This window comes from Magallana gigas, chromosome 7 (assembly GCF_963853765.1).
Source record: "Magallana gigas chromosome 7, xbMagGiga1.1, whole genome shotgun sequence".
Classification (NCBI taxonomy): Eukaryota; Metazoa; Mollusca; class Bivalvia; order Ostreida; family Ostreidae; genus Magallana; species Magallana gigas.
Window position 1 is genome coordinate 22533149 of NC_088859.1, and position 23524 is coordinate 22556672.

Here is a 23524-nt window from a genome sequence, read left to right on the forward strand (position 1 = left end):
TGGTTTTTGACATTGTTTACAAATCGTGTCCTACTTTCGATTCTTCCCTTGGTTATACGATGCCCCTGTGCTGAGACCCCAAGAGGGCTCAAAGTTTAACATAGAAAATAGTTTAACATAGGGAAAATATTTAAAAATCTTCTTCTCAAGAACTACAATGCTATAAACTGTGAAATTACAATGCAAGCATCTTAAGATGATGTATATTTTAAATTGTTAAATTGTGACTCCTGGACTAATACTAGGATTCGAAGAGATGTCTAAAGTTTAACATAGAAATATATTGGTAAAATGTTAAAAATAATATAAAATGATACAAGGAACTGTTGTTCAGGTGAGCGATGTGGCCCATGAGCCTCTTATTTGTTACGACAAATTTTTGCAGGAAGTTTTTCATGTTAAACCATTTATCAAATTGTTTTGTGTATCTAATGCATAACTTGCCGTACACTTGACAACGTGTATCATTGACAAGTTACAGAGGAGCGTGGAGTATGTGAGGTTCCTCACCTTTCTTTTTCATTTATCATGAGAAAAATTTATGTCGGGTGTGCCTGTGAGAAATGTCTTTAAAAATCTTGAAAACTGAAACACAATTTAACATAAGAATTAATATATGGAGAAAATTTGATATTGTTTTTAAACAAGATCATCTGTACTAAATTATTAAGATATTTTGTGTTTGATACCAAAAAGCTGATTTGATCAATTATGCCTTTTGTTGAGAGATGTGACCCTCAGCTTGTTTTAAAATCGGGATTGATATACACAAAATATAATCGATAAATTTAGGGAAATTTTTAGATAAAGTGCAAAATGGTTGTGAAATACTGAGGTAGACGTTTTATCGATATCAATATATCTACGGAGAATTAAAAGACTTATTGCAGATAAGGTAAAGTATAAAATGAGAACAACGGTTTTTTATCGTATGATTTCTTTATTTAGAAGAAACACGTCGTAAGCGTTTATCAGTGAACGGGCACAATATGACAACGGCGTTGTGAAGGTAAACATAACACATCTACATTGATTATGAGAACTCCTAAGGGACAAAAATACTTTCGCATGAATTTTCAATGCTGACCGAAAACTGACAAATATAGAAGGCAAGGAAAACTTCTCAATTCAGCTCAATTATCATCTTAAATAATCTCTATATAGTTGTTTCATAGTTACACTAACAACATTGGAAATATTGTGTTTTCTATTTCGCAATAGTGCATGTCACCAAACCGGTGTTTTTTCCTCCCTTGTTCAAGAGCCTCAATCGCCCATACTCTGTCCCAGATTCTCCTCTTTGATATCTCGATTTTTATAAAATACTTCAAAGTTTAAATAATATTGATTGTAAAATAGAACTCAACACAATGTTTTATTACCGTTTGTTTGAAGGATTCGGTTTAAAGTAACAAATAAATGGGGATTTTGCAATGACATTGCAATTCATTAGTCCTACTAAAATTATTGTGAAATTCATCTTGAGAAGCAAACCCCCCTAAAAAGAGAAAAAGGTCTTTGGTTACTTACAGTTATGTATAACTTTGCAAAAAAAAGTGGGGGGATCGAGGGGCCTAACCCCCCCCCCCCCCCCCCCCCAGTTCTGACATCTGGTGATTATGGTGTTATCCAGTTAAAACACAGCAATGCTTATTAGATCAGTTTAAGCAAGGCAATTTCAATGAAATATAATTATAATAACATGAACGTTTTAGCAGTTTAGTTAGTAAACACATTTCAAAAATATATATAGAACTTGTTTCAAAATACCGTCGATTTGTTGATTTTCCCACTTGGTGACAGCAACTGTTAATGACAGCTGCTCACTAGACTTGGTCGGTCGGTAACTTCGCTGGCATCGAAAGCATGCTGCCGCCAGAACAATGCATGAGGTTAAAACAGTGCAGTTGCACTAGAAATAAAAAAATAATTATTTTGCCGATTTATTTTAAAATTTGGTATTATTTATTTACATATTTGGTATGACTTAATAAAACTGTAGCTGAAACACACGCACAATGAGAGAGAGAGAGCGCATGTGGTTGATACATGTAATTGCATTAAAAACAAGCATTCTTAGAGTATTGCATAAGCAATACACGTCTCCTACCGGTTTGTAGAAATTTGTGAAAAAAGTGTACTGTTATGCAGAATATCATTTTTTACCGTCTTCTGTACCTGGAATCAACAGACCAACCCAATAACAAACCCGATTGTATGTAATTATACAAAAAACCCTGTCGATTAAATTTACAACACAATGCTTGACACTATTTTACAGAACGTATTTGTTTGTTAGAAACAAATAAAGGAATGGCCCAAGTAATGCACAATATTATTACTGGCTACATACTTTCCTCGTTTTTTCAATGCACACCGAACCCGAACATTAAAAAATTGGAATATAAAAATTAATTTTCTCGAAAATATGTCAACCAGACGCTACAGAAGTGTAAACTTTATCTGTAGTTTGACATTTTGAAGCTGTTCAGCAAATTTCATATTATTCCTCAAACGCATAAGGAAAAAAAGTGTGGAAAACTGAAGTGGGACAGACAGACGGACGGAAGCAGAGGAAAGCTATAGTCCCCTCTGGTGAAAACCAGTAGGGAACTAATAATGTACTGCAGATGGAAAAACAACTAATTTTCTTAAATATAGTAATGTTTGAATTTATTCATATGTTTGGATTGACTATTCAAATACATGTATATGTAATGAGAGAGAGAGGTCAATATTCTTAGCCTCAAGTCGAAGTATTGATCGATCTCAAATTTATGAATTTTTTGAATAAGGATTTGAGTATGAATGAGTTGGGTGATTTTAAAATTTTTGTGAAGATTTAAAAAAAAGTTTCTCGTTTTTGTTTATTAAGCAATAGTGTAACTATTAGTTAAAAGATCTGACGACACAATACATTTGTAATCATATTTGATAACTAGCTAAAAGATAATTTTATTCTTATGCCCCCATTCAACAAGGCGAGGGCATACTGCTTTGCTGCTGTCTGTCAGTCGGTCCTCTTACAAGTTCCGTTCACTCTCTTTGCATAGGTTGCACATACTGAAATGAACTTTGGTATGCAGATTTATTCTAAGAATACTTAAGTCAAAGACAATTTTGGGTATGATCGAGCAATTTTTGCCAGAGTAATGCCCCTTGGACTTAAAAAAATTCCAATTATTTGCAGTTTCTGTTCATGATATAACAGCAAAGCGTGAACAAAATAATGATATCATGAAAAAAGTATTTTTGCCAAAGATGTGTTGTTTTAAACACAGTTAAATGGACATGGTCAAAATTTTAATCAAATTCTAATTTTCTAGCTGTTTAACATTACATGTATTTTCAATGCTTTAGGAATGTATTAATTCTAATGATCAAATGAAATTTGAGAGTCAACCTTAGAGTTATAAACAAGGTACAGGGTTCACACTCAAAATTCATTGTCGTGTAAACAAGGCTTGTTCCTGGTTTTTGTTTACATAGGTTCAATATATCAGTAAAAAAAAATTTCAAGCTGATTTGTCTATCTTCTTATTTATTTGAAGCATATAAATAAACAGTTCCAAACGTTTAACACATTCATTTTAAGTCTAAAATTGAAATTTTCACTTCAACATTCAAAATGTAAGCAAAAGATTAGTTTATATATACTCTGTCCCAAGATATCCTGGATTTACATTTTGCTTAATATCATGATATTTATAAATACCTCAGGGTTCAAACGATGTTCATTCAAAAGTATGAAAATATTCCAAGATTTCTCAGTTAAAACGCCCCTGTTAGCTTTATCAGGTTTCAATACAATGCTTAAAAATGAAATGTGATGTCTATGGGGATTTTGTACTGCAGCAAGCCCAGATGATAACGTTGTAAAATTATGCGATGTATTCCGATTGTATTCAGAATGGAGAAAGATGTAAACATTCCCCATTATAAATCTCCGTAAGGAATCTTTTTTTCGTTCCTATGAATTTTTCCGAGTGAAAGATGATAATGTGTCAATGAAATTACCTTTCAACTTTCACAGGTATGTGTATTTTTATTAAAAATCGTCTAAATGTGCTGCATAAATATCTTGGGACAGACTTTAGCAAAGAATTGTAATTTTTAGCTTTGTAACTTGCTTATAACTCAACAAATGACACTAAAATTTTGGTTGCCTATTTATAATGCCGTGCTGAAGCTGCAATTGTAAACATTAAAATAAAAAAATAATTTCTCTGATACTCAGCCTCAAAGTATTTTTTTTTTATCATAAAAATTTTATTTATCCTTCAAACTTTATATTAGGCTGTTTAAAATTAATTCTACGTTTAACGTCACATGAAAATTAAAAACTTACGAGGAAGGGAGGAAAAAAATAAACAAAAATTTCAAACAAATGTGTATTTATTGAAAGTCACCCTTTCAGTTACCAATACATCAACACTGTCATATACATATGGTAGGATTCAGTCCATGTTAAATCTTGCATTTTCCAAGCAAATACTTTTGTGTAATTTGGGTTTATGTCCTTTCTGTGAGTACATCATGTAAACTGGACGAGAAGTGGAGTGACTTGCAAGGCACATCAAGTGGTACATTCAATGTATTTTTATCACCATAAACGTAGCAAACCAAAGGAAAACTTAAAATTTCCTTTTGTGGAAAAAGTTGCTCAACACATGTGACTCGCAAGTTATCTACAATCAAAATAACGACATTATTTCATACATTTTCATAATGACACATTTTCAAATTTATCATATCAGAGCTTTGTTGTCAGATTCACTGTACCTATATATACTACTAAGAACTGAAGACAATGTTCTTGAAATAACTGCCACCCTACAAGTGTATTCCACTTCTTCTTTCCTATTTTTATTCAATATTAAAATGTTTTTTTTAAAATGTAGATACATTTCAAATGTAAGGGATTTGCAGTCTTTATCATATATGTAATCATATATGTAATGCATATAATGCTGGGGCTCAATCATATTTCTTCTTTGGCTTTCACTTCAAAATATTACATACATAAATGTCATATTTGACATCAAATATTGTTAGTTTGAACACTAAAATCTTAATATGATTTAGGGTTTATTCACCTTTGAAATAGAACAAAAATTAAATAGTAACAAATTTATCACATCTTGAAGTTAATATTGAAGTTTATGGGGAAAGGTATAATTTTTTCAGTACAGTAAGAAGTTGCTGAAGCTTTTCCATCTTAAATAAATGCAAAAATCATGACTTCTCGTACACTTTTTTTTTTTTTTTAATAAGATGGGTAGTAATTTCAGTTCTTGATGGACTGCTTTAAAAAATATATACAACAAACCTCGTTTTTGGGCGAAAGTTGGTTCAGAAATAAGATGTTTACTGTCAACTTCGATCATGTGTTGATCCATCATTTTTCGTTTTTGTTTTTTTTACTTTGATAGTGGAGTAGAATCTCATTTTCTTTGTTTTATGAATAATAAATGCTTCGATGCTGTTTTTGAGCATGTTTTGTCTCATTCGCATTCAGGATGTAGAATTATGTCGCTAAATGAAAACCCGAACCGGAACGACTTTTACAAATCCGGATTTGTTTGTTTTTTCAAAACGACAATTTTGCCAAAACCTACGTGCGCAGGTTACGTTAAACGTAGAATTAATTTTGAACAGCCTTAAATGAAAGAAAATAAAAAGAAATTTTTGGATGATATCCATGCATTTTAGGAAGTTATTGCAATTTTGCCCACAATGGATATAATGGAATAAATATACAAGTTGAGATCAAATTAGAAAAGTAAAACGGTTGTACTGGTGCATCAGTGGCTTGAACCCCTTTTTACCTCATGAAGTAGGTATCTATAGAGCCATTAAGCCAAGCACTTGGCCATTTATCACATGTTTATCTCAGTACGGTGCATATCACTCATGGGATAATTTTTTGTGCCCCCTTTCGAAGAAAGGAGAGCAAATTGCTTTGCTGCTGTCTGTTGGTCGGTCGGTCCACCAATAGTTTCTGTTCATTTTCTTCGCAGAAGTTGCATGTATTGAGATGAAATTTGGTATACAGATTTATTATAATAATATCTAGATCAAGTTTTATTTTGGTTACAATCCAGCAATTTTTGACATAGTTATGCCCCTTTTACTTAGAAAATTCAAATTATTTGCATTTTCCGTTCATTTTCTTCGTGGATGTTTCTAAGGGGGAGGGCATACACAAACATCTATTGATGATATTACATGCTATGGTACTCATGTGATTGTCAAGGCCTGTGGGCCTCTTGTTTTTTTCGTTTTAATGTAAATTGGCCTGCAAATTTTTTTTGGATTAATTAACTCTAGTTGAAAATAATTATTTCCTTTCCAGGTAGTACATCTAGTGATGTCATACTATCAGGTATGTATTTGTTTTTTATTTACTGTTTTAGCTCACCTGAGCTGAAAGCTCAAGTGAGCTATTCTGATCACATTTTGTCTGTCATCCATCTGTCCATTTGTCCATCTGTCCATGTCTGTACGTCTGTCTGTAAACTTTTACATTTTCAACATCTTCTCTAGAACCACTGGGCCAACTTTAACCAAATTTAGCACAAAGCATCTCTAGGCAAAGGGCATTCAAAGTTGTGAAAATTAAGGACCACACTGTTTTACATGTAGAGATAATTAGGAGTTATTGAAAATTTAAAAAAAAAGCCAGAAATCTTCTTCTCCAGAACTGTTTGGCCAGGAAAGCTGAAACTTATGTGGAAGCATCCTCAGGTAATGTAGATTCAAAGTTGTGAAAATCATGAACCAGGGGGTAGGGTGGGGCCACAATTGGGGTAGAATTTTCACATAGAAATATATAGAGTACATGTAAATCTTACAAATCTTCTTCTCAGAAACCATTTGGCCAGGAAGGCTTAAACTTACGTGGAAGCATCCTCAGGTAGTGTATTTTCAAAGTTGTGAAAATTATGACCCCCGGTGGTAGGGTTGGGCCACAATGGGGTGGTCAAATTTTTACATAGGAATATATAGACTTTAAAAATATTCTCTCAAAAACCATTTGGCCAGGAAAGCTGAAACTTGTGTGAAAGCATCCTCAGGAAGTGTAGATTCAAAGTTGTGAAAATCATGACCCTCCAGGGGGGAAGGGGCTGGGGGGGGGGGGCACAAATTGGGGGTAGGGGAAAGGCGGTGGCTCCAATTTTACATAGGAAAACAGATAAATTTATTGAATTTATAAATCATGAAAACTCAAATGTTATTATGTATTTTGACCTATTGTTATTTCTTCAAAATTGTTTAGACTCTCGCCCCTGGAAATTCTTGGGCCTCACAACTCACAAGCGGTTCAAAATTTGATCAAGGTTTATAATCCATGTATAAACAGTTGTGTCAGATCTTCTTGAGAACATCAATATTTGATAAAACAGCAAAATCATCCTGTTACAAAGGGGCTCAATGATAAACATAAGAATATGCAGGGGAATTTTTTTTATCCCCTCGCACAACTTGGGCATGTATGTGTGTCCTTTTCAGCCTTTTAAGCAAGATTCAAAGAAAACTCTCTCATGCATGTTTATCAAACCTCGTACACTTTATAAGCATGGTTAAAGGACAAACCCTGTTCATTTTCAAGTAATTCTGTAAAATATTTTTTAAACTATTGTTAATTACAACACGTAAAATAGAAATTTCATGTACAACTTGACAATAGACATTTCCCGTTCGCAAAAGTAAACATTTTAGATGAACGACTTGATATTTTGTTGGGTATAGGCTTGTAAAGGTAAGAAACAAACGTTTTTTTAGAAATGGTAAGTAAGAAGGATGTCCAAATGGAAAAACTGAAGCAAGCAAGAGATTAAGTTTATCCCAATTTAATCCAAACAAGCAGCCATATGAGACAAATTTTGGGCCAACTTTCATGAAGTACAGAAGAACAGGTTTATAATTCAGAAGAGACTTTGACGAGTATCATCAGCATTGTTAACCAGGAATTGATTTCAATACATGTTAATTGCTGTAGATACGTTACTCTATTTAAAAAATCAGGGTTGAAATTATGACATGTTAAGTTGAATTTTTCCAGCCATAGGGCAGCTAGACTACAAATCGCTAGATCTTTAGCTACGTTTCTTATTCATTATCAAACTTTCAATTTGCCTACACTAATTGGCTGAATGCGTCATTGAATAAAGAGAATGAAACTAAATTACTAAAGTTTAAAATATGTGTGGTGTGTTTTGTTTTTGCTAGTAATTGGAGGAAATGTACAATCACGTAAATGAAACACCCCCCCCCCCCCCCCCCCCCCCCCAGATACACTCCAGAGCATGCATATATATAGGGATAGGAATAAAAAAATACTTTTATTCACAGAGGTTTTAAGAAGATAAATATTTGGTCACTTCAATTACAAGTATATCCTAAATAATGCATCACCCCCACCAATATATCATTTCGTGAGGGGATGCTTTGCTTTGCGGTGTCCTTGTTATAGAGGATCTATTATATATAACACTCAGATAGTTTGTATATGACTCTATAAAGCTGATTTTATTATGTCTATTGTTGCTCAGGTGAGCGATGTGGCCCATGGGCCTCTTGTTAACAATCTTATTAAGGAAATTTTGGGATTCTAAGTGACAAAAGTATTTGGTTGGTTTATCACCCTCATCAATCCACATTGTCTGAAAATGTATAAAATGTCCTTGTATTTTTCTTTTCTTAAAGCTTTTAAAGCAATTTATTTTTCTTCTAGCAGTGAAAAGTCAAAATCAGTACCATTTGCTTATTCATTAATATCAGAAATTAACTGTTTTTCAATTTTATCATTCTCTCTTTTTCAAAAAAATATTATTCCTTTGATTTCGACTACAAGAATGTCCAGAAAGGCAGACTCATCAATAGACTTATTGTATTGATCTTTAACTAACTGAATATGGTTTTTAACTTTTCAACATACCGGTACATCTTATTGTGGAGTAGATTATTATTAAATTTCCATAGACCTTTTTCTCTCTCAAAAGAATTAAATTTTAGTTCATATACAACAACAGAGTGATCTGACCTATATCCGGATTTGATTGAAGCAGTTTCAACAATATTTGTGTAAGGTTTTCTGTAATAAGAATATAGTCAAGACGCCCTTGTTTGAAAGGGGTTTTTCTTCTCCATGTGAACACTTTCTTGTCAGGATTAAGGATTCTGTAGTAATCACTCAAACCCAAAAGTCACTTATAATCTCTAAAATTTAAAGCTTTTCTCTTGCTTTGGAATTATTTACATGAGAGTAATTATGGCTATTTTAAAATCACCACTTAGAATATAATAATAATTTTCAAATTCTAAAAAACTTTCATATACTTTTTCGTAAAAACCTGGACAATCTAAGATGGGTCCATAGATATTGACTAAAGTGATTCTATTATTATCAGTTCTTCAATCTAATGCTTACAAGTTGCCTTTATTATCATTTTTTTGGAGTTGATTTTAATCAACTATCCTATATATGCAGTTACTCAGTCAAACCGAAAGTGAAACAGTGTTTGGACCTCAGCACAAATCATTGCTGCTGACAAGACTTAGTTCTTGAAAATAATTGATAAATTCGATGTAATGTATGCTAAAGCATTGTTTTTCAAGGAAACTTATTTATAAATACCTTGAAAATAGTCAGATTTTAAATGGTACAAACAATTAAAAAAAATTTTTGTAGTCGTATGTATTCCTACGCCAGAGTTCAATATAGTCTCGTTCAACTTGACGCTCGGCTGTCTCCATAAATCCTTGTCGGAGATTTACGGTGTCAGCCGAGCATTTGGTTGAATGATACTAGAGTTCAATATTGCTTGGATCCATACAATTTTCGAGAAATATTTCCATTACTGATACATAGTTTGATTAAATTAATTTTATCTTTAAATATTATTTAACATGATTCATGTGGAGGTTTCTCAATTCTTGTCAAAAAAGTCCAAAAAATCATATTATAAAAATGTGCGTAATTCAAATTAAAAACTACATGTACTTGTCATGCAAAATAACATATCATTGATTTTAAAATAAATAAACATTGACAAAATCAACTCCTGTCAGTTCTTTAATACTTTGATTTCTTTCTGTAATCGAAGTTCAAAGCTGTTATTAAAAAGTACCGCAGCCCCCCTTGAACTAGAACAATATAAGAATAAAAGCCACAATGATATCCCCATTGAGTTTTGTTATAAGTTTCTTATGCTGGTGTGAAATTTCATCTTATTAAGCTCAGTATCCTAATTGATTAACTGAGATTCAAATGAGTTTTGTCAAACATTAGAAATGCCCAGGGAAATCATTTCAGACAATAAAATATAAAAAATAGTATTTGAACATTTTTAGCTTAATACATGTACATATGTATTTTAAATCAATACAAACAGTGGACAATTGGTTGTCCAGCATTTAACATGCATGGTTTGTAATACAGTTCTGATTAGAAATGGAATTTCTTCTAATTTAGAGCAATTATCCATCTTATGGTGGTGGGGGTGGCTATGGTGGATATGGTGGATATTCTGGATCTGGCCCCCCTCCACCACCCCAGGGATATGGAGGCTATGGTGGCTATGGAAACAGTTATAGTGCCTACAATGTAAACCAGTCTGCCTACAGTGGGTACCAGATGGGAAGTGCTCCACCACCCCAAACAGGAGGATACGGAGGAGGTCAGTGCCCTTACAGATACAAAACAACATACCGGTATAATTGTTGTCATGCATATAAAAAATTGTGAAGTCTGAATTATTCCCAGAATTAAATTTTATTAATTTCTTTATTTTTTTTATGCATAAATTCATAGAAATTAAAAAAGCAATTCCTTGAATATTATGATGTAATTTTTCCTATCTTGAAGGTCAAGCAACATGAGTTTTATTTTGTGTGTTTGTGTGTGTGTGGAGAGAGAGAGAGAGAGAGAGAGAGAGAGAGAGAGAGAGAGAGAGAGGAGAGAGCGAGCAAATTAGTGGAAGAGTATTTCCACACCTTTTTCTTGGACACTTACAACTTCAAGTGTCCTCTTGTATTGCATGAACAAAATGAACATTGACTTAATTCTAGTTAACAGTAGATTTAATTAAAAGAGACGTCTTGACAATTTTTAAAAAATGTAAATGAAAGATGACATTATGAATAAGGTTTCAATTTAAAATAGAAAAACCCAAAACCAAAACAAATCTTTTTTACATATAAACTAAAAGAGTAATGGATTAAATTTGATACTGATTCTTAAGAGGAGAGGTATATGGTATCTGTTAAAATTTCAAGTTCACAGACGGTTTAAACTCACTTGAGTTATTATCTTCAAGGAAAGAGACAGGCAGACAGATGGGTATATAGTCCACGAATGCATGTTCCATGGGCGGTAATGTGCATGAACATTAGGGTTCATAGCTACAGCCCTAACTTTTGTTCAGCAATGAGGGACCCCTTGAATGAAAGCCTATTGATTTTTCTCTCTCCTGTAATTTATCATCTCGATTGCCCAAGCTTGATTACCCTTGAACAACTGGATAATCAAAACTGACAATCAACAATTGAAGCTAGCTTGTATTTCTTTTCTCATATCTTTGCAGGAGGATATGGCGCAAATCCATACCAGGCCATTCAAGGATGCTACCAACAGTATCAAAACAACCCACAATATCAACAACAGGTGTATGGGTGGGGGGGTTGCCATATTGGATCTTGTTCTGGTGTAGCTAGTGCATTGTCCATGAAAGCAAAATGAGCTGCTTTTTAAAGAACATTAATTTTATATTTTGATGTTGTGGTTTGTTTAGAGTAAAAATGGGGACTCTTAATCCGGACATGAATTTAACTCACTTCACTTTGTTTAGAAAAACATTTGAGCATGTAAAGCAAGGCAAGCATAAGTGGTAAAATCACTCCAAAATTTTTAATAGAAAAATATTTACAGACTATATTCCTAAATAAGTTGAATAAGTCCAAAACCATGCACAACTTTTTGTTTGTAATTATACCCCCATACACAGTTTTTTGTATGGATGGAACTAGCTCTACAGTTCGTCAACCCAAATTTCTTGTAGCACTACAATTCTGAAGCTATTAAGGAACCAATTTATGTCTAGAATGACAATACTGTAATTTTACTTCAATCCATGTCTTTAAATAACTTCTTCCACAAAAAACTATATATTATCAGCTCACCTGAGCTGAAAGCTCAAGTGAGCTTTTCTGATCACATTTTGTCTGTCGTCCGTCTGTCCGTAAACTTTTCACATTTTCAACATCTTCTCATGAACTACTGGGCCAATTTCAACTAAACTTGGCACAAATCATCCTTAGACAAAGGGGGTTCAAAGTTGTGAAAATTAAGGGCCACACCCTTTTTCAAGGGGAGATAATAAGAAAATGATGAAAAATTTTGAGAAATTTTCAAAAATCTTTTTCTCAAGAACCATTTGACCAGGAAAGCTGAAACTTGTGCAGAAGCAACCTCAGGTAGGGTAGATTTAAAGTTGTGAAAATCATGACCCCCGGGGGTAGGGTGGGGCCACAAAGGGGCGTCAAATTTTTACATAGGAGCATATAGAGTAAATCTTTAAAAATCTTCCTCTCAAAAACTAATCAGCCAGGAAAGCTGAAACTTGTGTGGAAGTATCCTCAGATAGTGTAGAATCAAAATTGTTAAAATCATGATCCCTGGGGGTAGGGTGGGGCCACATTGGGAGGGGGGTGTTAAAGTTTTACATAGAAATATATAGAGTAAATCTTTAAAAATCTTCTTCTCAGAAACTAATCAGCCAGATGATTCTTTATGATTGTTAAGACTTTGGCTTCAGGACAATTCTTTGGCCTCTCAAGAAGGTTCAAGGTTTGATGTAGCTTTATATCCCATATATAAACAACTGTTAAAGCAATATGAGCTGCAATTTTCTTGCTAAATTTTTTTATACAAAATTGTTATTTTCTACTAAAATGACAAAAAATATCAGTGGTTTTTAAATTCTGTTAGCCTTATTTTTGTGGGAAGAGCCGTTAAGAAGCCTTAATTGAAGCAAAATTGAATTATTGTCATCCTGTACAAAAATTGAACTGCTATATACTCCTTAGAAAAGAAATCTTTCCTCTGACAAAAATTAATGATTTGTTCAAATCTTATTTATCATAAAAGTTTAAGTTACATGCAGACTTAGCATACTAGCAGGTTTTTGCAGCAAAATAAAATTCTAAAAAATACAGCTCATATTGCTTTAAGGATCTTTTTGAGAACTGCAATACTCAACATGTGATATGTCTATAAAATCATCCTGTTAGAAAAGGGACTAATGATTATAAACATAAGAATATCTAGGGGGGAAAATGGATTTGATTTATACAGGATCTACATGTATTATTGTACATTGTCCAGATAGTTTGTATTATGACTCCACTAAGCTGATTTTATCATACCTATTGTTCCTCAGGTGAGCGATGTGGCCCATGGGCCTCTTGTAAGCATGATTTTATTCATTAATTTTCCCTTAACATGCAAACATGACTTTGATGACTTCTTGAATCTACAAGGCTAATTTTTCAGGATATGAGGAATAAAAAATTTCCTTCTCAACTTTTTATAGAAATTTGTAATCAGCAGTAATAAGTCAGCATTAAACTGGAAGTTTAATGTTATGATATATATTATATGTTATCTCTGTTACCATATATTTATGACTATAGCTTATGTTTTAGAACAAGAGATTAGAATGTAACATCCAGATCTTTGACATCTAGATCTGCTGTATGATGTGTATTTTTACAATATTTTGGTTTCTAATTGACAATTTGATGTTGAATTTTCAGACGTGGCAGCCGCCTCCCCCTCCTCCTGCTCCCCAGGGGATGGTGGACCAGTACAACCAGCAGATGTACCAGAACCAATGGTATGCCCAGCAACAGATGAAAGAGGTATCATTTTGAAAATGGGAAATATTGAATATACATTGAAGATAACATTTTTCCATTAAAACTCTCCTTAGTTTGTTCCTTGCTAAACTCCATTTATCAATTTAAATACCCCAGTAACAAAGAACAATTGTAAAAATTATATAAATTTTGTAATGGGCCTTTAAAATTTGGGGGAATAGGCGTAGTCTTTTTGTCCTATTTCTTCATATCATTTTATTCATGACAGAATGCAGTTGTTTTCTAGACCTTTATGCTATTATATATTATTTTTTGTGTGATATTGATAAAACTTTTGAATTAAATTTTTCATCATCTTGTAAAATGAAGTTGGCTCTCAACACTTGCAATAATTCTTATGATAATCATAATTCTTACTTCAAAACTACTCAATTTTAATCTTTTATTCTAATTATTATTACAGCGAATATCACAGGAAATGGGTATAAAGAGAAAGAAAGGAAAGAAAAAGGTTTGTTATTTAATTTAGGATTTTTCTTTAAACATTGTAGTGACAATAGTTACTAGTATTTGTATTTTTTTCATATGGAAAAAAATAGCCCACCCTTTGTCGTGATGATTTCATTTTCCTGTGTTTTATTTTGAGCTAGTTTGAAGATTTGTTGTTTTACAGATGACTTTTTTATTAGGTTTTTTTTAACTTATAAAAGGCTACGAATTTGGAGTAAAAATGTAAAAGCAATTCTAAAATTGTGATATTTAAGGTCAGAAGTTCTGGTGTTAGGGCTGGGTTCAAGTGGTAATATCAATAAAGAAAATGCATTTATCATTTCAATTAAAAAGTTTAAAAATACTGCAGGGCATCTAGTAGGCAAACTGAGTGCATGTTTGGGATAAGCAAGGGGACCTCTACTAATACAAATTATGTCAATCTTGAATTGGTTCATGTTAGTTGAGTTCAATATGCATATATAGGTCGGTGTAAAAAGTTTGAAATTTATGATTCTTGGTCATGGTTCTTGTTTGTTGATAGGGTTGCGATGTGGCAAGACACTTACCAAAAAAAAAAATTCAAAGTACCTAACTAAAATTTTGGACAAATTAATGTCAATGCACTTAAAAAAGGGTGTTAAATTTGCCAATTTTTCAATGCAATGTCTGATTTTTTGTGTGTAATATTTTCAAAAGATATATTGTATTTGAAATTCATATATTTTTTTAAAAGTGTGTTTACTTGATGCCAAATGCACTTTTTTAAAGTATTTTTTTAAAGTGTGTATGTAATAGAGTTGAACACTAACTTTTTTATGCATTTGTCTTGCTAGACAGAAACAGAAATGAAACTAGTCCCCAGGTAATTTTATTTGCCTGTCAAAATTAAATTCATTACTGTATTTTGCCTAATATGATAGTTATGCTCTTTTAAATTAGATAAGTAAGAAATAATACAAGATTCTCTTCACCTTTAGTTTCTTAAACACATAAGTGTCCCTATGGAGGCCATTGTTGTGAACACATGTGCTTGTCACATATTCTCTATGACAACTCCTTAGGGCAAAGAAATAATCAAGTCACCCATGACAACCTGCATGCGCCTGTTTTCACTCAGTAACTCTATAATTACTGAAATGTATCATTACAATGTACATCATGCTAGATACAGAGGGTTCCACTTAATCTGATAGCAGTTAATTAAAGAATTCTGTTAATCTGAAATAATATCAAAACACCAAACCATTTCTTATATATCCCTTTATTAGGTCACCTGAGTGACCCAGGTGACCTATTACAGTTGGTTTTCATCCGTGGTTGTGCGAGGCAGGGCTAAATATGCCCAAAATAGCAAAATTTTCAAAAATCTTCTTCAATCTCTACTCCCACTTGTTAATAGTATAGTAATAAATAGTATACTAGCCATCTTGTTTTAGTTTATCTATGAAAACTTATAAACATAAAACCCTTTGTATTAAGATACTAATGTCTACTGAATTTGAGCACCTTTTCATTATTAGGTCATACACTCTTTTAGGAACTCAACTCTTGCTAAATTAGTCCTCTACAAAAGATTCCAGGCAGGAAGGTGGTTGTCATTTCAATACTATAATTTTTCTACTCCAAAATGAAACTCAAAGTGCATATATGAGACTCTACAACAAGTTTGTGTATGGGCTATGGTACTTAGGTGGTCGTTAAAGGGACTTGGACATGATTTGAGCTCAAAATTTAACATTTTATTTTTCCAATTTTGATGTTTTGAATGGTTAATATTTGTATTTTTAATGCTTTATTAAAATTTGAAAGTCAAATATTGAGTTATAAACAAGATACAGAATTTGAAAGTCTTTGTTTTGTAAACAAAGCTCAAACTTTGTTATGGTTTACAAATGTGTTTTATTGGTATAAGTCTCAATCCAATGTTGCTTTTTTCTGTTTATCATATAAACTATGAACACATTGATCAGTTTACCTTGTTTGCCACAAATCATTTGGAAAAAAAAATTGTAATTCCATACTTTACATAATTTGTAAACAAATACAAGACTCGAGCTTTGTTTACATAACAATGACTTTTTACCTCTGTATCTCTCTTAAGCCCCTTTCACAATTGGCGCACGAGCACTTTACAACACTTTGCGATCAGAATTTTTTAGATTGGCACGAGCTCTCCCATACGTTGCACGGGGTCTCGTATTCATTGCATGCATTTTAGTGCTCGCATCAAGTCTCTTTTCTTAAAAATAGTGGACATGCACACTATTCAGACGCGATCAAATGTACGAACGCTTTAGAATGTTTTGTGTACTCGCAAGAGTGATGCACGATTTTTAAAGGTCGTAAGATGAATCGCTGCTGTATATGGGTGTGTTTTGCGACCATGAGACTATTGCTTAACATTCTCATGTAATCTTGCAACGTTTTACTATAATTGCACAACTTATCAGCCTCAATATGCCATGCTTTGCCACCAGTACCTGGTATATATAAACCCTGTATAAGCATCTCTGTTTCAGACCACAAATAACAATATACATTAAAGCTGCTTGGTCCGATTTTATATCAAATTTTATGCACGCTTTTAAATGATGGCTATGCTTGGTATATGTATAATAATAGACATTGCAGTAGTTTTACCCGTCAATTATGCCAAATTTCAATGAAGAAAAATGTGTACAAAATTTGCTAACAAAACAAACGACATTAAAAGGTACCGCGTTAATCGCCTTATGTTAAATTTCACCCCTGACGACGAGACGGGTATGGTTGTATTACGACTTTGACATCGCTTTAAATAAAGGTCGAAATGATCAGACAATTACAAATAAACATGTGTACGTTTTGTTCGCTAATATTTCCAAAGTCTACTTTCTTTACAATCGATGCATAGCATGTGGGTTGAATAACCCCAATCATTCGGGGGATGAAACCAAGCCGTTTCCTTTTCTAAACATTCCTGTGATACATTTTGGTTTGTTTTTTCGTTTGCCCAAAGAGAAATTATTTTTATTTACTTTGAATATTTCTAACTTTGAAAGGAGACTGATTCTGCTGGTGTAAATAGGAGAAAGTCCATAACTTTCTTAGATTAGTGATTTGTATGGAAAAAATTTTGATACTGTAATTACCAAAAAATCGGACCAAGCAGCTTTAATTGCATGATGGTGAGGGGAATATGAAGATTTATTGCTCCAAGAAAAATCATTTTTCTCGAGGGCTTCGCCATATGAACATTTATGCAATAAACATTTTATTGTATCAAACAACATATGATTAAACAAAATACGTTGTTTTCGAAAAATTGTCTGATTTTTCAATAGCAATAAAGTGATTGTTTGATTTCCTATGTTACTGCATCTCTGTCTCTCTCAACTTTGTCTACTGAAGAGCGTCGGAAAGGGGTGGTATATATCCCCCCTCTGGCTCGCATGAGCATTCATACCTTGGAACGCATGATCGGAGGTCCAATTGCATTAGCGCAAGTTCAATCATCCAATTACCTGGTCTCTCGCTAGATCCTATTGCATTATCTTTCAACAGTCGCTTTCATTGTACAAAAGTCACATATAGACGCAAGATATATCACAAGATTTAATGCATTTACATTGCACAATGCTCGCTTACGAATACTTTTTCAAATTCGATTATTTTGGCACCAGTTTATGATTCATATATAATTTTTTCAAATTCGATTATTTTGGCACCAGTTTATGATTCATATATAATTTTTTCGATCGCACGAATATTTTGTCGCTTCTGATCGTGTGCCAATTGTGAAAAGGGCTTTAATACTTGACTTCTTACATTAAAATTTTGGTCAGTCATTCAAAATGAGCAAGATAACCATTTTATACATAAAATAATAAAAGAAAATTTTAACAAAAAAACGTGTCCCTTTAAGGCCTCTTGTATTTTTTCCTGATAATCTGATAGGAAAAAATGTCAATTTCGGTTAATCTGATAGGATTGTGACCGTGTAATAATAATTTCCAACCCTCTTACACCTGCATATTCCTTTGTTTAATTGGTTGACACCCCTTTTGTGTACAAAGTTACTCTCTACAAGGCATCATTTACACTAAAATGCACAACGATAGCCCCCTTTGTACCGTTATGTCTCGTGTATAATACGCACTCGTGTATAATACGCACCCCCAAAGTTGACCAAAAAATGACGAAAAAACAGCAGGTCCTATGTATAACACGCACCCAAAAAATGGTAAAATCAACGGCCGCCATTTTCCCCCAAACTATCAATGTTTCATGTTAATTTTATAATCCATGCGCAATTTCTTTAATTTTGAGATCGGAACATAGCACAGACGATGAAAATCGACGGCCGCCATTTTCCCAAATAACTATCGATGTTTAATGATGATTTTTTAACCCAAGCGTAATTACTGTAATTTCGTGATCGGAACATGGCCTAAGCGATATTAGAGTCAAAGTTCTTACACTTTTAATTAAAAAGGACGGTACGATTTACATGGGCGGTATCAAATATCATTTGACACTTCGTAAAGAGTTTCTTACAACATCGGAGAAGTAGAAGATCATCATACGTAGAGAAGAACGGCAACCGAGCTTAGTGCTTAAAAGTAATAATGTTTGCAGACATAAACCAGAAATTATTTAATTGATTAATTATAGTCAAACCCTATGATTGTTGTTTAAATAAACATTGTGAAGAAACGTACGTATGTCGTATATCGTCATTATCAAGTCGTACAAATGATCGATGTAATTTTAGCAGTGTCTATGTAAAGCAATAACGTTTAACTGCATAACGGGACACAAAGTAATTAAGTTTAATAAAATCAGAATAATTGCTTAGCTACATGCACTTGAAAACACCCTGTGAAGTCCGACACGATAGAGGTGCATGCTTCTGACACCGGAAATTTGTTAAACAAACATTGACCTCGCGCCGAGTCAACAGGTGGCTGCTTACGTAATGGCGAATACACTGGCGATATTTAAACTTGTTTGATGCAAGAAATAGTGTTAAGAGAGGATAAATATTTCAATACATGGGGAAAAAAATTAAGAATAAGGTATTTCTAATGCAGTAAATTTAGTATACACTCATTCAATTTGCATAACACATTATATCGGCAGTCACTACTCCCGTGGTATCAAGAATCACGGCTTGAAAAAATGGGGTACAATTTTGGTCCTATGTATAACACGCACCCCCCACTTTTGATCAAATTTTGGCTGAAAAAAAGTGCGTGTTATACACGCGACATTATGGTAAGATTAAAGCTGAACACCACTCGTAAATAGGCACTGTCCGCCATATTTCTCTTTCATCACTGCTGTCCCTACAACCCCTATATAAGGCACAGGCCTCTAAACAGTTCAAAGTACTTTGCTGTAGAGATCTCACCTGTGTGGACGTACATCTTGCCTCACTGTTTTACTCAGTCGCGATAAAATTATCAAATTTTTCAAGCCAGGAGAATACTAACATCAAGTACTGTAAACCAACTGTTATTCGCTTACGAGAAATTTTCGCGAGGTTAGCGAGAGCCTTGTCTTCATGAATATTTCTCGCCGCGAACCAATCATTTGTCTATAGTTTTTATAACAATACAGGTCTGGATAATGCTTGGGCGCAAACATTAGTTGTGAACCAGTTTATCGGCAGTTGATCGCAAAATAAAGTCGCCGCGAATAAAAATTGGTTTACAGTAAGTTAGTCTATGCATTATTTACAAACAGAATATGCACATAGAATAAGAAATAAATGCATAAAATCGAAAGACTGCGAAAGGAATACTTATACACATCCACCTCAAGTTTCTGGTGTGCAATCGGGTGTAACGAAATCGAAGGGTTTATATACCATCTGTGTGGCGGTGCCTATTTATGAGTGGTGTTCAGCTTTAAAGCTACCAACATGGATAGTTGTTCTGAATGACCGCATACAGGACTGACCTTACCTGTGTACACATTATATTGTTTGTGTATTTACCTATTGTATGTGTTAATCTCAAGCAGGGTTTGCACAATTTAGAATCAATTAAACATGGAATTTCTGAATCTTTCTAGTGATTTGCTTTGGAACATGTGACATCGAGGAAATTCTGATTACTTTCAATTTTACATTGGAATAGAAAAATAAGTAAATAAAACTCAAATAAGTATCATTATGCATAATTAAGTATTTAAGAGTATTTTCTATAACAAAGAAAATGAAATCAAATAAATTTTTCAGGTGAAAAAGGGGCTTTTCAGAAATTAGCCATTTCCTCTTATTTCTTCCTGTTGTAGTGTATTTGGGGGGGTGTATTTGTTTTGGTTTTTTATCGGGCATCCCAGTTTTGCAGGCTTTTGTTATCTCTCTTTTCCGAACTGTTGCTGAGGTAGCCAGGTGCAATCACCAGAGAACACAATATATTGTTAGTTCTTGTCCTTTGATACAAAATAGATTATCTTATACATAAGTGATTGGTTGTTTATTAATGTGACCATGGAAATTACTTCATTAACGTCGCCGGTAGGATTTATGATGGTCAGTTTGGACCGGTGCGATGCCTGGTAGGGAACACCATACAGTTCGGCCATGTGTTAATGTCTTGAAAGGCCACATAAAATTAATATTTAGATTCTCATCCTGATTTGCAAAAAATATTGGGCGGAGGGCGGATTATATTTATTATTTTTTATTTCTTTAAAAACACCTTTTTCACAGTTCATGTTCTAGAAATGTTAACTGCTCTATTCTTTTAAATTGCTAATGCTAAAATGAGTACAAAAACCCACTTTTTATCTTTTAATTCCATTTTATTTCAACTTAACTGCATGTTTATGCATGAAGACTTTTGTATCCTTAGGATAACAAACATTTATTTAAGCAGAACTTTTGTATTAGTCCAGCCAGACTAACTAGACATAAATTTTGTAAGACCAACTTAAAATCTATTAGTCTGTGACTAATACAAACTAAGGTTAATGTTAAAAAAAAGCTAAACTGACTTCATAGAAATGATGTGAATTCTACGGCTAAGCGTACGCACATAATTTTTGTGCACGTAACAACTCGTTGTGTTACCTGTTGCCAAGTGTGTTGCTAACGCTGAGGGTAATAGAACAGATCATAAACTGTGCTTTAACCAATCAGATTTCAGTATTTAACATGGAAGTATAATGTAACGAATTGTTATGTGCCCGTAAATTATGAGCATATGGTTTGCCGTAGAATAACATCATTCCCAAAAAAGTCATTTAAGTTTCTTTTTTAAATTAAGACATTCAGTATAATAAATAAATAGGACCTGTTTGGGAGGGTTACAGTTGAAATTGACATCCCTTGAAACCCATTGTCAACAGACGGAACTGTTACCAGTTTTTTTTATTCAAGTATTCATATAAATCATTATAAATTCTTATTAACTTGATAAGTATTGAGAAAGAGAGGAAAGGAGAGAGAATTACTCTAGATATTGAATAAATTCTTCCAGTTTTCCCAAGCCTTGTCTATTATTTTTACAAGCAATATATCTATTTGTGTCATAATCTTGATTGAGGATATCAACCCATTCAGAGAAGGTTTCTTGCTACGGCTTTTTTGAAACTATATAACTGCTCAATCATTGCTTTGTCTTCAAATGTAATGAACAATGTTGTTAATAATATTTGTTAATGAGGCCATTCATCTAAACCACTTTACTAGCTTTATTGTGTCTTATGAGTTAACTGTAAAATTTTATTTGTAGAAGCAAAGAAAAGTCGAGGAAGATGACACTGAAGAAGAGGAAGAAGAAGATAATGAAGAGGAAACTGATGTAACTTTTTTGTTTTTTATCTAGGAACTTCTTATTGATAACCTATCAATACTTCTGTATGTTGTATGGTTATTTTATTTAGGACATATGACTAGGAGTTATAATAGGTAGGTCATTGTACCCGGTAATCTACTTTTTGCTTCGTATCATTATTCATTATCCAAAGATATCATCTTTCAAATTGCTGCATTGTGGCCTAAAATTATAAGATTGGCTAGTTGGTGCATGTTAGAACTCAGAATATGATTTCTCGCATTACCTTTGGTATGAGATCGGTTTGTCCAGTGTGAGATAGCAGTGTAAGATTTTTCTGTCTTACACTGTCAGGGATGGGGTAATGGTAATTTGTAATGGTAATTGAGTGTAATTAATTACAAATTTTGATGTAATTGGAAGTAATGTGTAATTGGCCACATTTTCAATTACATGTAATGGTAATTTAATTAATTACTTTCAAAAAAGGCATGTAATTCCAATTACTTTTCAATTACTTTCAATTACACACTGATGGACATATAAATATTAAGCTGTCCACTTCCCATTTTTCCCCCACAATGGTACTTTAGGTCAAGTTCGAAACGTAGTTAAAAGCATTAAATTATTATTATATATATCATAATAATACTAAATATTTTTCAAAATGGTTTTTTTCAGTGATTCAATATTTAATGATAAGTTTCCCAAATTTAATTAAGTACATGTATTTGATGATTTGTTTGATCTCTTTTTTCTTAAAAAATACTTATTTCCCTTCTTATTAGAATAATTAGTGTGTCAATTATCATTTAATTAGTTTAAAACATCACTTTTTAATTTACAAACAAAATCAGTGTTATCGAAATTATGTAAACTATCAAGTCATGCTTTGTAATTGATAGCCTAAAATACACAGAGCTAAAATGCATGGCTTCAAATGGGTTAAAGTTTTGATGCCTAACATGTCCACAGGGTGTGTTCCCTTATTGCTAACATTTTGATAATTAGGTAGAGAACAACAGGTGTGAATTGTGTTTTGATAACAATTAAAGTCTGCCCTCTACCCGAGATTAACCTGTACTTTGGCATTGTATTTGCAAAGAAAAAAAATTTTGTATAAAAATGCAAAGGAGAAAGTTTTCATATAATAGTTTTGCATGCAAGAAATACTTTAGGTGTAGGTTAAGGGATATGACTTTTAAATGTTTATTGAATATCAGGGTGTATGGGACACCTCCATATTGTGACTACCAGTACCTGCATTTTAAAATAAACAATAAAAACCAAATTTATATTTTTTCTTTCCAAAAATTGTAACTAATTATCAGAATAGTTAGCAAATTCTCAAACAGTGAAATTATTTTGATTATGAGGAAATTTTA

The 23524-nt window shown here is 33.0% G+C and overlaps 1 protein-coding gene across 1 annotated transcript in view; it reads left to right on the forward strand.

Annotated features, from left to right (window-relative positions):
* The first annotated feature begins 777 nt into the window (after positions 1-777).
* LOC105318582 (annexin A4) overlaps positions 778-23524 on the forward strand; it is a 52271-nt gene continuing 29524 nt past the window's right edge. The window contains exons 1-7 of the mRNA XM_034458572.2: positions 778-895; positions 6356-6385; positions 10478-10682; positions 11589-11668; positions 13819-13923; positions 14345-14392; positions 22098-22166. Coding sequence (XP_034314463.2) covers positions 6371-6385; positions 10478-10682; positions 11589-11668; positions 13819-13923; positions 14345-14392; positions 22098-22166 — 522 coding nt within the window. The 5' untranslated portion in view covers positions 778-895; positions 6356-6370. The remainder of the gene's footprint in view (positions 896-6355; positions 6386-10477; positions 10683-11588; positions 11669-13818; positions 13924-14344; positions 14393-22097; positions 22167-23524) is intronic.